This window comes from Manis javanica, chromosome 6, assembly GCF_040802235.1.
Source record: "Manis javanica isolate MJ-LG chromosome 6, MJ_LKY, whole genome shotgun sequence".
Classification (NCBI taxonomy): Eukaryota; Metazoa; Chordata; class Mammalia; order Pholidota; family Manidae; genus Manis; species Manis javanica.
Window position 1 is genome coordinate 52,798,112 of NC_133161.1, and position 20,088 is coordinate 52,818,199.

Below are 20,088 nucleotides of genomic sequence, written 5' to 3' on the forward strand. Positions count from 1 at the left end.
GTGTGTGTATATGTATATTTAAAATATATGTATATGTATGTTAGAAATACATATATACTTAAAATCTCTTTCCAATACTTTTGGCACTGACTCAAAAGCAAAGTTTAAGAAGTCTCCCATGTGGAATGCATGGGCAGAGTTCTTCCTAGCTCGATCTCGCACAGGGGTGTGCTTGCAACAACCAGGCCTGTTTTGTACCTCTGTTCCCCTACCCCCAGAAACAAGGAGTAGGCACTTTATCCAAGCTGTTCCAATCAGTCACCATTTCTGGGATTTGGAATTGGGACCAAGAGGAAAGGGAGCTGGAATAGTGACCTATAATCCAGTGTTGAAGTTACTCTGTCCTGATGAACCGAGCAGCAGAGAAATATATCTTTGTCTCCTAAGGAAGAATAATTAAACCCGTATTCAGACGGAAGAGGCTTATTAGACTTCCAAGTCCCATCTTCCTTGAAGGCTGGCTGCATTTCACCTCAGTTGCCATGACTCTGCAGCCTTGTAACACCATCTCTGTTCTGCTTAAGCTAAGTGGAAGTGGTTTCTGTAACTGCATGTGAAACTCAGAATGAATGCAGCCTCTCCCTGAGAGGAGGGCCTGATTTTTCTTTACTTCAGATGCTGGGGTCCAGCTTCTAAGGTCTTCATTACCTGGGCTGTGTTGCCCTTGGGGTCTAGATGGGCTTGGCCAGTGAAAGCACAGCAAGAGATGGCAGGAGAGAAATGCCGAGGCAGATCTTCCCTGCCTCAGCACCGTGGTCTGGAGGCTTTGTCCTTCTGTGGCTATATTCTGGGTTTGGGCTGGTCCCTTCTGCAGCTCCACTCACAGGACCCAGTAACCCCTTCAGGCCTAGAGATGGTAATGCTTCCAGCTGTTGCAAATCCTTGGTCGTATCAGCACCTCTACTGGGTTCTCTTTACCCTTCACTCTGAAAATTCTTTTTGTAGTCACTTTGTTAATTTTACTAAAAAATTCCAGCCTATTATGTGGTCTTTTCATTGCCAAGAATCTGCTGTATCTAGTAAAGAGGGGGCTTTAAAACTGAGGCATCAAACAAAACCCACAAATACTGGAATTTCCCAAACTCTTCGGTCAAAGTGGCCTGCACTGTGCAGGAGTGAAAATTCAGGTAAGAAGCCTGAAAGTGTGGCTGAGGCAGGGAGTGTCTTCTTAGTTCCCCTTTTTGTATGAAATACTGACAAACATTCTGGATTCCTCCCTATTCAGTGTATAAAGTATTTTAATGACAGAGGCACCATTATAATGGTGAGAGAATGTTATATCCAAAGCCCGTATGACTTCTAATTTAAATATAGTATTTTAAATAACTATGAGGAAAAAAGTTACTACTCATCTCTCTGACTTACAGGTGGGATGTTATTTCACTAAATTTATCAATTTTAGAAAACTGGATAAATTCAAAAGAAAGATACTATATAACAAGTTCAGCATTCAGGCAATGTTCCTTTTTAGTAAAATGTCACAATATTTGCAAAAAAATTTGTTGAACTTGAGGAGAGACACTCAGAATGCTGCAATGTGGCAATATTTTAGGTTGCTATCGGTGGATGATTCATGATTGTATCTTATTCTGAGATTTAATCTCTTGTGTTGTCATAAGAAAATGCCTCTCATCTGCTGGCCACTCTGGTTAAGGAAATTTTTATGAAACAAACTTTAGCATGTAAAGATTATAGAAGAAATAATAGTGTTCTTAAATCATTAAAGCTTTAAATATTAAATTACTCAATCACTAAACTTTTGGTTACTGTAGCTAAAAATCTCAAAAGATTGATTAATTCATGATCTACTGTCTTCAGTCAACTCTCAAATTTTGTTTCCACTGTAATGGTCTTATATTTGCAACAAAAACCTTCACAGTTTTTGATTAAGTGTCTAAGCTTGAAAGAGATCTGCAAAACAAGCCACTCGGGTGGACACTCTTTATTAAGCTGAATGGTAAATTCATTCACATTATTAAGTTGTGGGTTGTTTTTACTCTGTCAGGACTTCCTACTATTTAATCTTTCCAGAAAGAAAGAGTAATTCAGGTAGCAGCCCTCTTTAAAGCTTGTATAACATATACTTAATATATGTATGTACAATATATACTTCCCTTTTTAAAGCAAACAAACTGAATATTCACATCACTGATGGGAAGAAACACTGAGAACAAGACATGGAGGAAGCATAGGCCAACTGTTCCATGTGAATCAGGCAGGGGCTGCTAGTACATCCCAATGAGCCCACTGGATCTGTGCCCTTGTTTGCAGGTGCTGGAAATAACACCATCTATGCACATGTTTGTACATATTTTCCAGTTGATAATCATGTACATTATTGATAATTTCTTCAGTTATTTGTTTTTATAGTGAAACATGTTGCAACCAAACATTCATTCACTCAACAAGCAGTTTTTGAACTCCTAACCGTGTCAGGCTGTCAGAGTCTTCTGGCACTGGGTGAAAAATGTTACCAAGACAAGCCTGCTGTCTGCTCTCATCAACATCAGTATTCCATCAGAAAAGGGATTTGGCTTTAAAATTGCATATAGTAATTCAGTCATTCTTTTATCTAGTCAGTTCAATAGATACATATTAAGTACCTACATATAAAGATCAAAGATCCGCCCAATTAAAATATAGGGGAAGTATGTTAATGGACATTTCTCTAAAGAAACAGACAAATGGCCAATATGCCCCTAAAAAAGATGGTCAACAGAGAAATGCAAATCAAAGCTGCAGTGAGGTGCCAATTCAGACCCACTTGACAGTTATAATAAAAAAAAAAACCAAGTGTTGGTGAAGACATAAAGAATTAGAACCTTCATACACTGCTGGTGGGAATGTAAAATGGTACAACCACTTTGGAAAATATTTTGGCAGTTTCTCACAATCTTAAACATAGAGTGACCATTTAACCCAGCAATTTTTTCCTAGGTGTATACTCAAAAAAATGGGAAACATATGTCCACATAGAATTTGCATACAAATATTCATAGTAGCATTATTCCTAATAGCCAAAAGGTGGTAACAACCCACATGTCTGTGAATTCATGAACAGATAAACAAACGGTGGTATCACCAAACAATGGAATATTACTCAGCTACAAAAAGGAAAGAAGTACTGATTCTTGCTACAATATGGATGAACCCTGAAAACATTATGCCAAGGGAAAGGAGCCAGACACAGAAAACCACACACTGCATAGTTCTATTTATAAGAAATGTCCAGGATAAACCAGTCTATAGAGACAGAAAGTAGATTAGTGATTTCCTAGGAGTTTTCATAGCAAAATTGGTTTTGGTCATAGCTGTCCAAAGCTGTGCATATATTAAAAACCACTGAATTGTTTATGATAAATGATTAAATTATATGGTATATGAATTATACCTCAGTAACAGTGCTACCAAAAATAAACAAATATAGAACCACCTATCAAGAGGTCAATCAATAACATTTGGGCTTCTTTAGTCTGTAAGGTAAGCACTCATGCAGACTAGAGTCCCTCAGAGGTTCATGCTTGATTTCTGAACATGATGAGGTGCATCACAGGATGGTCTTATAAAAGAACATCCTTGTTAACGTGCTTCTTTCTGAAGACAGTCAACCATACCTTCACCGGGAGCATCAGCAAAATTTCACCATTACTTGAGTTTCCCTTTCCAAGCGTTTCCAAAATTGATCTCACAAGTAGCTTTGAGAAAATCATTCTTTGCTAGTGCTAGTCACTGTATCACTGCTGGTAGACTTCAAGATTTACATGATTGGTTTTTAAAGGAAATTTCAAGAGTGAAGGTTTCATGTAATTACTGCATACAGGTTTCTCACACATAAGTGATATCAAAGTTTATACTCACTTACATCTCCACAATAAAACTCACTTTAAATAAAGCCCAATGGTGTCTTAGGATTTTCTGCTCTCTACTCCATCTTGTTTTGAATTCATTCCTCTTCATGCAGTGTCTCAGGGAAGTGCCAAGTATGTCATAATTTTCCATGATTTCAGGTTAAATTTTCCCACATATGCTTATGAATTTTTACTGGGTTTAAGTTCATACTTCATAAACTTCCTGTTCTAACCACTAACCTATATCTCTAGATGAAAAGAGAATTTAAACATTTTATACTTTAAGAATGCAAATTAAATAAATGAACCACATTTAGAATTTTCATTATTGTTGTTTAATGGGACTGCACACTGTGGCAGGTTTAGGAACTGTGGTAAAAAGTCAATTTAATTTTGATGTTTCTGTGTGTGTGTATATGAGATTCACAACAATCCCTCAGCAAGACAACTAACTTATTTTTCAAAGTCATAGGCTGAAGCATCAGAGAGAACTCTTTCCAGAGCAGGTGCTGGAGAAACTGTTTCTGCAAAGGGCTAGAGAGTAAATACTTTAGGCTTTGCAGGCCACATACATCTCTGCCATATAGTTTTCTTTGTTGCTGACAATGTTTTAAAACCATTCTTACATCACAGGCTGAATAAAGAAAGCTGTTTGCCTATCACTACTCTAGAGATCACACCAGTTGGTGGTGGGAGTGTCATCTCCTCTCCAAGCAATAGCAGCTAATCCAACCGGACTTCCCAGTTATGCCAAGCTACGATTTCCCCAGTCAGCCACTACACGTTACATGGCTCCCCTTCCTAGTCTTTCAGGAAAAAAAAAGAATGAGAAATGGGACAAGATGGGGCTTGATGCTCGGACAATTTTGGTTCTGGGTGCAGATGACAAAAGCTTCTAACTAAATACTTTTTTAATCAAATATCTGAGCAATGCTCCAAAAAATGGTTCACAGATGACTCTGTGGCTCAAAATCTCCCTTGCACACTGACATGTATCCAGAGGCTTCACTGACAGCAGTTTGAGAGTCAGAAGTCTCTCTGCTTGAAGAACAGGTCTGATTTTCTTTATAAAGAGACAGAGTTAATCAGAGGAAAAGAGAAGGATTCTGCCTATAAAATCGGGTTTTATATTTATCTCTGAAATATTATTTTATAGATTTAGATTTCCCAGGGATAGTAAATTATCCTCAATTGGGATGTTTATGATCTATGAAAGGCAAAAACTGCATAATGACTCAGTGGGTTTTATCATTGCTGCTAGGTTAATTTTTGGTTAATCACCTATCTGGGAAAATTAAACGGACTGCTAGCACTCTTCTCATGATTTGAAGGATCCAAAAATCAACGGAGTTAACCAGGGGGGAGGGAAAAGCAAACAACCACATTGGTCCTGTGAAAGACATGAGTCCAGAGGTTATAACTTCTAGAACACAGCAGGCAGCTATGTGCTCTTGAACTTAAACACCAATGAGAAGCAACAGTAGGTGTGAAGAGCAACATAAAGCTTGAAAGTTTGGCTACTATCTTAGAACAGTAGTTCTTAAACCTGTTTTCCACTCAATGCTCCCCACCGCCCCCCCTACCACCCCAGGAATAGGACAGTGGTTCCTTACGGACCATCACAGTGAAAATTAAGTAGGGGAGGAATCTCGGAATCTTGGGTAGAGTTTTAATCATCCCTCCAAAGGAGTGAGCTCTTCCAGTCCCCTCTTTTCACTGCTGAGAATTGCTGCTTTGGAGATGAGAAAGATTATATGAACTCGGAACTGAAATAAAAATAATTTTTCCCAGTATAAACACCGTGGTTTAACTGGACAAGACATAGGGTGAGTCAAAAGCATTTGGTTTCACTGAGCAGAGCTGTATTTTAGAGCAAGGGCCCCTAGGGATCATTCAAATGATTTCTTTTTATGGACCCAGGGAGTTTATGATTTGTCCAAGGTCACAGAGTTTAGTGGCAGAGTTGGGACTAGAACCTGGGTCTCTAGACTCCTAGTATAAAGTTCATTTCACTGCATCACACTGCAGGTTAATTTGCTCTGTTTGATGGTGACAGCTTGCAACCCCAGCCTCTGTCGACCTGTCTGCCCATTGATCATGAGAGTACTGAGAAAACATGATTGACTCAGTAGCAATCTATGGCTACCAGAGAAAAAAATATAAAGACATAGCTTAGAGAACATACCCTACTGAAGGAGAATAGCAACTGATCTTTGATTAGAAATTCTGTCCTTGTTTATGAAGGAGAATAGCAGTGATTATCTAGGTGCTCAACCCTAATCAAAGAACTACAGTTTCTGGTAGATATTTTCATAAAACAAATTACTTAACTTACAACAACATTTTGAAAATAAGTCACTCAAGTTACATCAAAGTTTTCTATCTTCTGGTTTTCAGGAAAAGAAAATATTTTAAGTGTGCTAAAATATTCACTAGTTAGCTGAATGAATTATTGTATAATAAAGACAGTCATCTACAAATTAACTATAAATCTCCACATGTCACATTTGCATAAAAATCAGATACATTGGGAATTTCAAAATTCTTTCAAAGTTTACTCAAAATCCAGCCACAAGGTGTGCTGGGATGAAAAGATTCCTAATTTTTTCACGTCATGGAAGGTCACTGTTGTTGTGGAGGATTAATATCTAAATTACATTAAAAATAGTTTAAAATGATTTCTTGGCTAATATTCACAGCATCTCTGTGACAGACATAGAGAAACATTTCTCCCAATTATCAAATTTACCTGAAAATGAGAATCTCTGTGAGCAGAGGCAGCATTATCTCAATATAACCATGATGAGAATCTTAAATTGGAGACTATAATCTGGATTTCCTATTTCTAAGATATGTGTCTTACTTTTTTTGGAACTGTTCTCAAGATTTAGTGCAGCTACTGTTGAAAATGCCATCAGTCTTGAATCATAAAAATCCAGATGAATTCTCTAGTGACCAGATATTCTGAGTATGCGAAAAACACCATCATTATTTTTTATTGCTAAACTTGGAAAAGCAGCTTATTCAATTTAGAGAAAGGACTGGCTTCTGTGGCAGACTACAGAGTCTTCACTGCAGTAGGACCTTGCTATAAAAAAGCTTTTTGCAAAATTTTTTCACAACACCTGTTCAGAGAGAAATTTCCTAAGATACTGTATTATTATAGTGAAGGTTCTCACTCTAAGATGGACAATTAAGATAGCTAACGAATTCTCTGCATATGAGGAATTCCATTCTCCAGACCCCACCAGAGCCAATTTCTCAGAGTAAAGAGATAGCACGTGGGTTTTGAGATAAATAAATAACACAGTCCCACTAGTTGGGGGAAAAACCCTCAGAAGAAAAAACTTTTCAATGGACATCTAAAAGCCTTACTGCCTGTCCTGCTGTTTAAAATTAAAAGCTTCTAGATTAGATTTGTGAGCTCCAACAATGCTGGCTAGGAGTGCAGCTGAAGGATCAGGTGTAGCTCACAGCAGAGGGGACGTGTTACTTAGCAACCATGGCAGGAAGGGCTGTGTGAGTTGGTCAAACCTGGTTCCTGAAGAAAGGTTTTGGCTGAAAGCTGCACAGCTGGCTAGACGTCACAGGAAAGGAAGGAAAGAAAGTCTTCAATATAAATGAGTTAATTGTCTTGCTGCTTCATACAGTTACTATAACCAACATGTCTTTCTAAGGTAAAAGCGAACTTGAATTAAAATAAAAAATTCATGTTGCAGGAGGCCAGGTACTAGTGCACAGGAAAAAAGGAAGCTAAAAATGAAAATCATAGCAGATTATTCCCCCTTTGAGATTTATAAAAAATATATATAACATACATAGCATTGTATTTTTATGTTTCATAGTTCAATCTATCCATATTTAAATATTGTAAGAAGGCATGAAACATAAAGAAATTCTGGTTCCATTTATATATGTTTGCTTTATTTTAGTAAATTACTTTTTTAAGAAAAAGAATCTAAAGGTTACTACCAAAATGACCGCGAGTTTGTGTATGTGCTATCTACAGACCCTGAACCTTACGCTTTTTAAGAAAATCTTGAATTAATAATAATAAAAAAGTTGCTGGAGGTATTTTCTGCAATTCAACTATTTTTAAGTTAGAAATTAGAAGAAACTAGAATGCTGAATTCTGTTACATGAGGGCATGACTTGAAAATAAAATTATTCTTAACCACAAGGGACATAATGAGCAAAACTACATAACTCCAGAGCTTATTTAAAAACCATAAGCTTCCAGCTCAAGTGAGCATATTCTATTATGGTATGGGATTTAATTTCACATGGTTGTATCGTAAATGCCACACAAGACCTCATTCAAATAGATCTATAATCAACTACAATATGATTATACAGCAATAACTTCAAGAATAGCAACAAATATGATATTTAATAAACTGGAAAACTGCTAACTAAGAACAATTTTCCATACTAATCTTAGCACACCTCTCAGGAAACACAGTCATTATAAAATATATATCTGTGAAATGTTTCCTTTTCATTGTATTGTTTTTGTAAAAATGGGAATTTATATCATATAGGTAGTATTTCTATTAATTTATAAGTTTCTAGAGCATGTTACTTAAGGACTATTATCAAAAGGATAACTGTCTGAAAAATAAATATAGGATGAGGTATAAAATCTCTTTTTAAGAAAAATATTTATATGCCCAGAAAAAGATGTTGAAATACATCTTGGAGGAAGGATACTCCAGCTAAGATTAAAGTTCAAAAGTTACTTCAATAATATTTGGGGGAATTTGAAAGATTAAAGAGATCAGCAACTTCTATAATATATAGGCCAGTAAATTTGCTTTGGAAAAAGTACATGTTGATAAATCTTCCCAGATATGTTTTCTGTCGATTGATAGGATATGATATATTTTAATTAAAATTAGGATTGTCTGGAGTTTGGTGAATTTAATTATTTGTAATTACCCAGCTGTTGTCAGCCTGTGGCCATTTCATGACAGTGGTATCTACTATGTGGGTCAGGTTCAACTGTATATCTTCTCAAACACAGATTTAATGTGCTATTGATGAAACCATTACTAGAACCAAATTAAAGTCTGGGCTGATGTATTGGTCCACAGGGAGCTGTCAGATGTGAAAGGAGTAATTAGTATTCATTACTTCATACTCCACAATATTCCAGTTATTAATGAACTTCAACTTTTGGACTATGCTATATCTATCACAAGCATCTGCTCAGACATTCATTATTAAGAAGAGAAAACTAATATTGGTTTAAAAAAAGCCCCTAAAATAAACAGAACTAAGATAAACAAAAACACTATCAAGAGCTGAAAACTTTCCGAGGGATGTGACTTTCAGGAGTGTGGAAGTGTTACCCCACCTGCATTTGCGGACTGTGATATAGTAAAGAAACTCTAGGTGAATGCACCGGCTTTGCAATCTTGTCAGCTGTTTTCCCTTTTTCTTAATTTTAGTGCTATCTTGCCTTTACAATACAAAGGGAAACATACATGTAACCCCAAAGGTAATATTACAGATAGACTAACATAGGAATGTAAAGATAGAAGGGAGTGGGAGAAAAAAAAATCAAGGGAAAAGTTAGTTGTTGAACTTAGAACAGGACAATTCATTAAGATTTGTGAACATTTAGATTAGTATGGGATATGAACAAGGTAAAGTCAAAATTTTTCTGTTCTTTTTATAAAACTGCAAATGGGTATCTTTATTATTAAATAAAGCCATATCAACCTTTTCCCATTACTTTTATTTTCCATTGTTTTCTGTTTTTGTTTATTGCACTAAAAGAAAAATAATTTTTATTTCAACCAATCTATTTTCATTTTTCCATATCCACTTTAATTTACATATGTATGAATGTTTAAAAAAGTCTTTCTTTTTTTAAAAAGAGTTATAAGAAGTAAAAAGAAAGCATTTGTTGAATTCTGAGAGTCCAAAGAGGTAGTGTAGGAAGAGCCTGAACTCACATTCCCCCCACATATACCACATCTCCACCTACACACAGAACGATTCTGCCTGCAGAACTGATGGCTGAGTGAACACTTGGGCACAGCAGAAGATAGAGAAAAAACCCTGCAGTTTAAAGTACAACTCGAGTATAAGTGCAGTAAGCCCATTAACTAAACCTAGAGGGTCTGCCAAACAGTAGGATAACTGTTGGAACTCTCCCTGAGGTTGGAGAAGTTGGTGATTACTGTTTACATTCCACCTCCACCCTGACAGTCCATATGGGAGCTGGGTTTGGGTGTGCTAACCAGCCTGCCGCCAAAATGAGCCCTGAGCTCCAGCCCACACCAGCTCCAGATGTCCCCTGCCAAAGCAGCCCTCCTGCCTGCACCCACCCAAGCTGGCTTTGGTTTTAATCATGCCACCGTTAAAGATAAAAAGATAATCTTAAAAGCATCAAGAGGAAAGCAACTATTTATAACAAGGGAAATACTCCGTAAGGCTATAATGTGATTTTTCAGTGGAAACTTTACAGGCCAGAAGGGAGTGGCATGATATTTTCAAAGTGCTGAAAGGAAAAAAAACCCTATAACCAAGAATACTCTTCCTGGCAAGGATTTCAAAATTGGAAATAAAGAGTTTCTTAGATAAACAAAAGTTAGAGTTCATCACCACTAAATGGGCCTACAAGAAATGTTAAAGGGACTTCTTTAAGAAGAAAAGAAAAGACCATGAACAGAAGTAAGAAAAAATGAAAGGAAAATTTCACTGGTAAAGGTTATAGATCAATCACTTAAAAGCTAATATGGAGGCTAAAAGACAAAATTAGTAAACTTAATTACATCTAACGTACTAGTTAAGGGAATCACAAAATGAAAAGTTGCAAATAGGATACATACATAAAACGTAGAGGAGGGGGAGTAAAAAGGTAGTGCTGTTAGAATGTGTTTAAATTTAAATGACCATCAGATGAGCATAAGTCACTATGTATTTAGGATGTCAGTATATGAACCATGAACCAAAACCATATAATACATATACAAATGACAAAGAAAGGCATCCAAGCATAACACTAAAGGAAGTAATTAATGGCAAGGGAAGAAAGGAAGAGAGGAAGAAAGGGTCAGAGAGCTACAAAAACAATTAGCAAGATGACAGTTAAGTACATACCTTTCAATAATTATTCTAAATGTAAAAGATCTAAATGCTCCTATCAAGAGACATAGGGTGGTTGAATTGATGAAAAACAAGACCCATCTATATGCTGTCTAAAGAGGACTCACTTCAGCCCTAAAGATTCATATAGACTGAAAGTGAAGGAATGGAAAGAGATATTCCATGAAAATTCTGTGAAATTTTTATAAATGAAATTTTTCATGAAAAAAAAGCTGGGGTAGAAGTACTTTTATCAGAAAAAATAGAATAAAACGAAGACTGTAACACAAGAAGGCATTACATATGATAAATGGATCAATATGATAAGAAGATAAATCAATTTTAAGTATCTTCACACCCAACAGAGGAGCACCTAAATATTAAAGCATATATTAACAGACATAAAGGGAAAAATTAACAGTAATACAATAATAGTAGGGAATTTTAACACTCCATTTACATCAATGGATAGACAATCCAGACAGAAAATAGTAAGGAAACAGTAGCTTTGAATGACATAGTAGACCATATGGACTTAACAGATATATACTGAATATTCCATGCCCAAACAGCAGAATGTACATTCTTTTCAAGTGCACATGGAATGTTCTCCAGGAGAGGTCACATGTTAGGCCCCAAAACAAGTCTCAATAAATTTAAGAAGATTGAAACCATATCAAACACTTTTCCAAACTACAAAAGTATGAAACTAGAAATCAATTACAAGAAAAAAACTGGTAAAAACACAAATGCATTGAGGCTAAGCAATATGCTATTAAACAACCAATAGGTCAACAAAAAAATCAAAGAGGAAATAAAAAACTACTTGGAGGCAAATGAAAATAGAAAAACGATGGTTCAAAAGCTTTGGGATGCAAAAAAAGCAGAATGAAGAGAGAAGTTTATAGTGATACAGGCTTACCTCATGAAACAGGAAAAATTTCAAACACCCTAACCTTTCACCTAAAAGGAACTAGAAAAAGAACACAAAGCCCAAAGTTAGTAGAAGAAAGGAAATAACAAAGATTAGAGTGGAAATAAATGAGATGAAAAAAACACAATACAAAAAGATCAATGAAATTAATGAGCTGGTTTTTTGAAAAGATAAACAAAGTTAATAAACCTTTAGCTTGACTCATCAAGAAAAAAATAGGACTCAAATAAAATAAAATCAGAAATGAAAGAGGAGAAGGAACAGATGACACCACAAAATACAAAGAATTGTAAGAGATCACTATAGAAAATTCTTTGCCAACAAATTGGACAATCTAGAAAAGTGGATAAATTCCAAGAAACATATGATCTTCCAAGACTGACCCAGGAATAAACAGAAATCTGAACAGACAGAATACTAGTAACAAAATTGAATCAGTAATCAAAAAAACACCCAACAAGCAAAAGTCCAGGACCAAATGGCTTCATGAGTGAATTCTACCATGCATTTAGGAAGAGTTAATACTTATCCTTTTCAAACTATTCCAAAAAAATAGAAAAGGACAGAATGCTTCCAAATTCATTCTATGTAGCCAGTATAACCCTAATACCAAAGCCAGTTTTACAAGTCAATATCCCTAAACATAGATGCAAAAATCCTAAACAAGATATTAGTAAACCAAATTCAAAAATACATTAAAGGATCATTTACCATGACCAAGTGGGATTTATTCCAGGGAGGCAAGGATGGTTCAATATCCACAAATCAATGTACCATATCACATTAACAAAAGAGTAAAAAACAAATGATTGTCTCAATAGATGCTGAAAAAGCACTGAACAAAATTCAACATCAATTCATGATAAAGGTTCTCAACAAAGTGGGCATAGAGGGAACATACTTCAATATCATAAAGGCCATATATGACAAATTCATAGCTAGAATCATACTCAATGTTGAAAAGCTAAAAGCTTTTCCTCTAAGATCCAGAATAAGACAAACATGCCCACTCTCATCACTTTTACTCAACATAGTTCTGGAAATCCAAACCACAGCAATCAGACAAGAAAAAAAATTTAAGGTATATAAATTGGTAAAAAAATAGAAAAGAAGTAAAATTGTCACTGCCAGCAGATGACATGATACTACATGTAGAAAAACCTAAGGGCAAGACTATATTACTAAGCCATAAAAAAGAATGAAATCTTGCCCTTAATGACAACATAGATGGACCTGGGTGTTAGGCTAAGTGAAATGAGTCAGACAGAAAAAGACAAATACCATATGAAAACACATTACATGTAGAATCTAAAAACCCAAATCATGAACAAACAAACAAAACACAGTCTCATAACAGTCTCATAAATACAGAGAACACAGTAGTGGTTGCCATAGGGGAGGAAGGCGGGGGATGGGTGAAATAAGTGAAGGGGAAAAACAGGTACAAACTTCCAATTATAAAAAAGTCATAAGGATGAAAAGTACAGCATAGGGAATATAGTCAATAATATTGTATAACTTTAATAGTGTAATTATACTTATCATCGTGGACATTTTGTAAGATATAGAATTGTTGAATCACTATGTTGTATGCCTGAAAATAATGTAACATTGAATGTCAACTACTCTTTGATAAAATAAAATAAATAAGGAAATAAAAAAACAGAGAAAGCATTTATTTTGTTCACCTTGTCACGTTAAAATAATACTATAATTAAAATATCAGATTTATTCCAAAGTACTTCTAAAACTTTTAAAAACAAAACTAGTCTCAAAATTGAGTGCCCTCATTTTTTTCCATTCAAAGTGGTGGGAATAAAAATACATGGTAGGAATAGCTCTTCACACAAAGTGGTAACGTATTAGTATCAAATACAGAAATGTTTTGTATTATAAAATACAGCAGAAGAAATTCTCTCTATTGTCTAAACACCTCCACAATTCTTGTATATTATTGATGAGCATGTAAATTTGTACTAATACTTTGGAGATTTGGCATTATCTTTTAAAGCCTGTAGTGCACACACTCTGCAGCCTAGCTAACTTCTACTTTAGAATATAAACTGAAGAACTCTCTTGCTGTGTGCGCCAAAAATATCTGAAAATAACCTAAGCCACATACTTCAGTAAAAACATTAATTGAGAAGCAGTTACACCACTGAATATTATAGTGATGAGAATGAAAGAATTAGAGCTCAAAGCAGGAATATAGATAAGTCTTACTAAAATAACATTCAGTAAAAAATTCAAGTCCCTTTACATACATTTTTTGTACAGCCCCACCTCAAAGAAAAACAGATAATACATTGTTTTGGGAAATACATATATATGATAAAGTTATTTTAAATAAAGTAATAAAATAAAATTTAGGATACTGACAACCTTCGGGAGACGAGGCAGAATGGGAAAGGAGAGGAGCACAAAGAGGAGCACAACTATTTTTTAATGAAAAAATACTTGTATCTTTCAATTCATAACATTATTATCATGCTTTAAAACTTCTGTATGTTATATATTTTATATGTATCAATATCAAATAATAAAATTTAAATAATTATAACTCTTTACTGTTCTTGGGAGGCAACCTAAAACATCAAAAGATATGCCTGATTCCTTCCCTCTCCATCCCCCTTTCTGCCCAGATGCCTCCTTGTTCACATGTTCCATGTCCAAAAGACAGTGCCATGCTTTAAGAGCTCTGGCTCAGCATCTGATTCATGCTTTCAGTCACCCACATGCTATACTATATTGTTGGTTAAAGATTAAAGGGACGTAATATATTTTAAGCACCTACTTGTGCTCTGATCATTGTTTCTATTTTTTCCCCTCACTAGTTAAAAATTGCAAACAAAAAAAACGGGCTAAACAATGTATCCCAAATCACTAAGCTAGAGGGTAGCTGATTTAAGATTTGAATCAAATTCCATGGAACTTCCTCTACCCCAATGCTAGTTCTACCAATGATACACTAGTGCATAAGCCTACCTCATAAAGTCTCTCTTGAAAATGCACACCTAGCTGGTCCAAGATAGTAGGTTGATCATTGTATTTACTTGCTTTCTCCTGCCAAATTCTATGGAAATAATGAAAAGATACATGCTCAAAGAAAGAATGAATTCAAAATCATGTTGGAAAAATACAATGAATGGAAGCAGCATTGCTTTGTAGCATTGTAGCATTGCTACAATGAATGGGAGCAAAAAATTTGAGGAATTAAAGAAAGTGATGAGAAACCTAATGGAAAAATAAGTGAAAGTTAACAATGGATAATTCACAGAAGGCTAACATCCTTATTAACAAAGAAATAGAGAATAAAGTAGCAGTGAGACAAGGCTTCTATTATTTGATGCTTCCTTTGGCTCTCGCTCATGCTGCCTTGTTTCCTTGTGTGTTTTGTGATTTTGGCATGAGAACATGTACCTTGGGATTCTCTCTTTCACAATCCTCTGAGGTCTGGATTTACATATATTATTCTAGATAGGATTTTTGTTTGTTTCTGCCAAGTGCATTGGGGTATGACCAACCCCAATTTCTTTGAGGTTTTTTTAAGGTATACCAGTAGTAAAAATCTGTCTTGAATATTCATAAGAGTGATAGTTTACAATTAGGAATTCTCAGGGGATATTTTTCCACCTCTTCCCAGTGCCAAGGTAGAGAAAGGTAAGCTTCCTTTCTGCAGTGCTGATTTTTGTTTATTTATTTTTTTAACAAATTTACCTTTAAACAGAAAGTGTGGCCCCTTGAGCCTCTAGCATTATACAGGAATCTCAGCATATTTCACATCCTGAATAGGCCCAACGCTTGGTACAGACACTGTTCTTCCATCAAAACAGAAACCCAGGGTCCTCAGGTTGTAGCAGGAATCCTCAGGAAGAAAACCAACCTTGGTGTTCCTTGTCTATCTGATTCCTGCTTTTTGGTGCATTTTTTTTTGATCAACCAAGTGACAAAAGGTGTTAACATTTTAACTAATGTTGTTTTTCAGTATTCATATATCAAATTTTTCATAGTGCCAGAAATAAAAGTCTGTGTCTTCATTGTTTTGTTTTTACTTTGCTTAAAGTAAAAACTTTTTAAAGGCTTATAGTACGTGATTCTTATCCATAGAGAACTTATTATGTAATGGGTATATGAGTGAAAAAAAATTAAGCATATTGTAAGAGGGACAGATAAAGGCAAAACTACAGTGACCCAGCATAGAACATACCAGGTGTGGGAGGCATTGTATGTAATAATAAAAATTCCCATGTAATTAATTAAATAGCAGTTAAATTCTGAATTAAGACAATTCGGGATTTGCAGAAAGAAAAGGTAAATAAAATAGCATAAGAGGGGGAGTGTGTGTGAATTAATGAAAAATGAGGTTGGTAAAGTAAATCCAGAAGTATTAAAAAGGGATGACATTTTGTAGGCTTCACAGAAGGGCTTCAGTTCAATTTAATGTAATAGGCAATAGGGAATTCTTAACGGTTCTTGAACAGGGGAGTGATGATAGAAGCAGTATTAGAAAAAGGTTATTTCAGCCACTCTCTGGGTTAGAGAGGAGCACAGGAAGGACGCAGAGTGCACTTCAGTCAACATGAAGAAATGGAACACCTGAACTACAGTGTAAACTATAGGTATGAAAATGGAACCGAGTCCAAAGCAGTGGTGAGAAAGTAAGCCAAGTTTAGGGAAAAAGAGTAAGAGTAACATTGGCAAAGTAGTATTCCTAGGAATTCTACTGAAAGGTGGTATCACCTATTTGGAAAAGCTGGTTAAGAAGTTAGGTTTCCATGTATTAAACTTCACATAATCAGCAGCTAAGAAAATATTAGCTAAGCTCTTTAGTCCCCATTTCTCATCTGTGAAGGGAGAGTACCCTCTGCTCTTCTGACTGTGTAGCATCCCCCTAGATAATCACATCCACCATGATAGCTGAACTACTTGTCTGTGTAGAAACTCCCCAATGGACATGTTCAGGCCAGATCTCCTGATTAAGTCCCATATTTACATGCCTAATGACTTCTTAGACTTCTTTTTTCAGAATGAGTATTAAAGTAGGACCTTCATCTATGAATATTTAATAAATTAAACATTACCTCTTTCCCTACATTCACTCCTATTCCTATGTCACATTTTTCCACAACTTGTACCATCATTCAACCTGGAAGACTGGAAATCAGCCTCAAACCTTCCTTCTTTCCTAGCAACAAAATCCCACTAATGACCATACACGGATGGTGTAACTCCTTGAGAATTCTTTGATTTCCTCTCCTCTCTATTTCTACTACTAATGCTTTAGTTTAGGCTCGTATCACATCTCAACTGGATGATTACACTTGCTTGCTAGACTCTGGCTCTAGTTCCATGCCCCTTCAGTCAACACTTCCCACTGCCAGCAGCGTGTCCTTTCAGAAACATCAATCTCAGCACGTTCCTCCTAGAGCGCTTAGGAACCTTCACTGGCTTCCTTACTGACTGATGCTCATGAAAGTGAAAATATGGCAACTCCAGATTGCTACTCCATGAAAGCCAGGTCATAAACCACTGCTGTTGTATATCAACGATACTTCAATAAAAACAAAATCAACCCCAAAGCTGTTGTCAAGTAGTACTGCTAATAGGACTGGGTCCCTTTTAGTGTGTTTAGGGAAAAGGAATTATCAACCTATAGGGAAAGGCCAATGTACAGGTCACCTGTGGGTGCCCAAGGATGTCCACACTCTGGGGCCTGCTGAGCTCTCTGGTCCCATCTCTCCCAGTCTCTGTGCCCCTCTCTTCTACCAATACAAGGCTCTCCACTGAGCTGGATCCCATCTGCAGTTCCCCAAAGCTGTTGGGCTGTTTTGAGTGTTTTGCTCTTAGTTCTCTCATTCCAGGATTCTCTTCTCCCACTTGCCTGTGCATGGGAGAGGGAAGTAGGAAAAACTGGAGATCCAAATCTGAATTTACCCTCAGGGAAGTGGTTGTTCCCACACATAATAAATAAGTAATAAATAAAGAGTAAGGTAATAACTGCATGTGATATACACCATTTGTAATATTCTTACATATTAGTTTAAATTCTCTTGACTTTTTGAAAAATGCTGGAATAATATGATCTGTTCTTTAAAGCCTAACAGAGAGTACATATCAGGAAACATCATAAATTTGGAATAGTTGTTATTTTTTGATAGAGATTGATGCTCTATGTACAATAAGTTGCTTCTGAAACAAAAGACTCCTGGGATTCTCACTAATACTTACTTATATACATACTGAGGAAAAATTATGACTTAAGTGTATCAGTCACCAGAAATTTCAGATTATCTATCTATCTATCTATCTATCTATCTATCTATCTATCTATCTATCTATCTATCTATCTATCTATCAAGTAGAGTCACCACATTATACCAAAATTGTGTTATTGAAGGTCCAAGTGAAAACTAAAGACTATGTATTTTACTAACAAAAAATTTTAGATCATCATTAGAGAGTCAGAACCTTCCTAACAAGGATTTCACTTCAGTGACATTCAAGATTTTACATTGTATTTTTAACACATCAGACACAGCTATAATTATATTTATATTAGAGTTACAGTTTATCAAGTGGCTTATAAGATTTTTCTAAATTCATGTTTGGGTAAATTTTGGTTTATTAAACAATTATAAGTTGTCAATCACTGTAAATGGACTTACTTGGTGAGCTGTATAATAAATACTGCACTGATTAGTTAGGGACTATTTAAAAAATAGAAGTTATTTACCCTTAAGTAGGATATTTCTACTTAAAATTAACAGGCATAATCTAGTAATGAAAAAGGAGACAGATACCTCTGAGACAGTGAGTGGGTGTCAAAGAAGATGGGGTTTGGGGAAGTTTTGAAATGATGCCTCTGAAGAAAAAACAACTACATAAGAGAAGGAAACCCAGTGAAAACAGCCTAGTGAGCATTGCTTTGTTGAGGGAAGGGGTACAGAGAGCTTCTGGAATGCCACAGTCTCCCCGGAGCCCACATAGGCTTGGTTAGAGATGTGACTGCTGCATCTGACCTTTTACACATTTATAGAACGTGACATAATGACTCCTTGGAAATGGCTTCACTGCCCTGGGAGAATGTCCTGGAGAGTATGGTGTCCCAGTGGGAGTGGCAGCCGTCTGGAATGTCACACATTGCTTGACGGGGGTGTTCCCAGGTGCTGGTAGTCCACCACTGCTGGTATGGGGGATGATTTTTGGGGTCCACTAATGAACTCTTTCAAAAAAATTGTTATGACATATATTTTAAGTATACTACACAAAATGGACCTAGCACAGTAAACTCATGATTTTGTGGACGCTATTACTTGGGATGAGTCTGAATTTATCAATAGTGAGTAGATTTTAAATTGTTTTAAAGAAAAATATTAAGTAAATAAGGATACAGGTGATATGCAGTTAAGGCAAACATACTAAAGGTGTGCGAAGTACTGCAGTTAGAGAAACACTGTTGTAAACTATAAAGGAGCAACTAGTCTCAGATTTGTGACAATGAATTTTTTGATCTGTAAACCAGAAATTGTGTAACATGACTCTAAATCCATCAAACAAATAGTCTGAAAGTCTGGATCATGCTGGATCATATTCAGGTTACTTGGGTCTTAGAATGCAGGTGCCATGAATGGAAACTCAGAAATATCACCAACAAGATTCCAACAGATTACACTTGACTATGAGGTTAAGAAATAGAAGCTGATGATCAGCATTTAACAAAAGACATATGTTAAAAATTCAAGAATACTTACTTCCCTTTTTTAATTGTGTTCCTGCCAAGCAATGGATCAAGAACTGGATCTATTTTTTCCTCCAGATTTTCAATTAAGATGACATCTCCAAAGGCCAAAGCAGTTTCAATGGCATTCAAAAACCTTAAAATTCAGTCAGAATCAAGAAAATAAAAGTGTAAATAAGCAGGGGAAAATGTTCAAGATTATCTATATTAAATTTATTTAATGTAGATTTTTAAAATAGGGCAAACTTAGAGAAAACTATTTTACAAAGTAGAATTCTTCAACTAGATTACATAGATATTAAAGATTAGTTTTTGAAATAAATTATAATCATATTTTCCAAGTGAAACTCAACATTTGCACTAATAGGCCCATGTGTAAATTACTTTTGACAATAATCATAGTTGAAATAAATGTAACTTAACTAAACACTGTAAGTTTTAATTTGTTCAATAGGTCCTATTTTGATAAAAAC

The 20,088-nt window shown here is 35.6% G+C and overlaps 1 protein-coding gene across 1 annotated transcript in view; it reads right to left on the bottom strand.

Moving 5' to 3' along the window:
• Window positions 1–20,088, bottom strand: part of DNAH11 (dynein axonemal heavy chain 11) — a 337,006-nt gene that overhangs the window by 42,856 nt on the left and 274,062 nt on the right. The window contains exon 65 of the mRNA XM_073238711.1: window positions 19,629–19,751. Within this exon, the coding sequence (XP_073094812.1) occupies window positions 19,629–19,751 (123 nt within the window). The remainder of the gene's footprint in view (window positions 1–19,628; window positions 19,752–20,088) is intronic.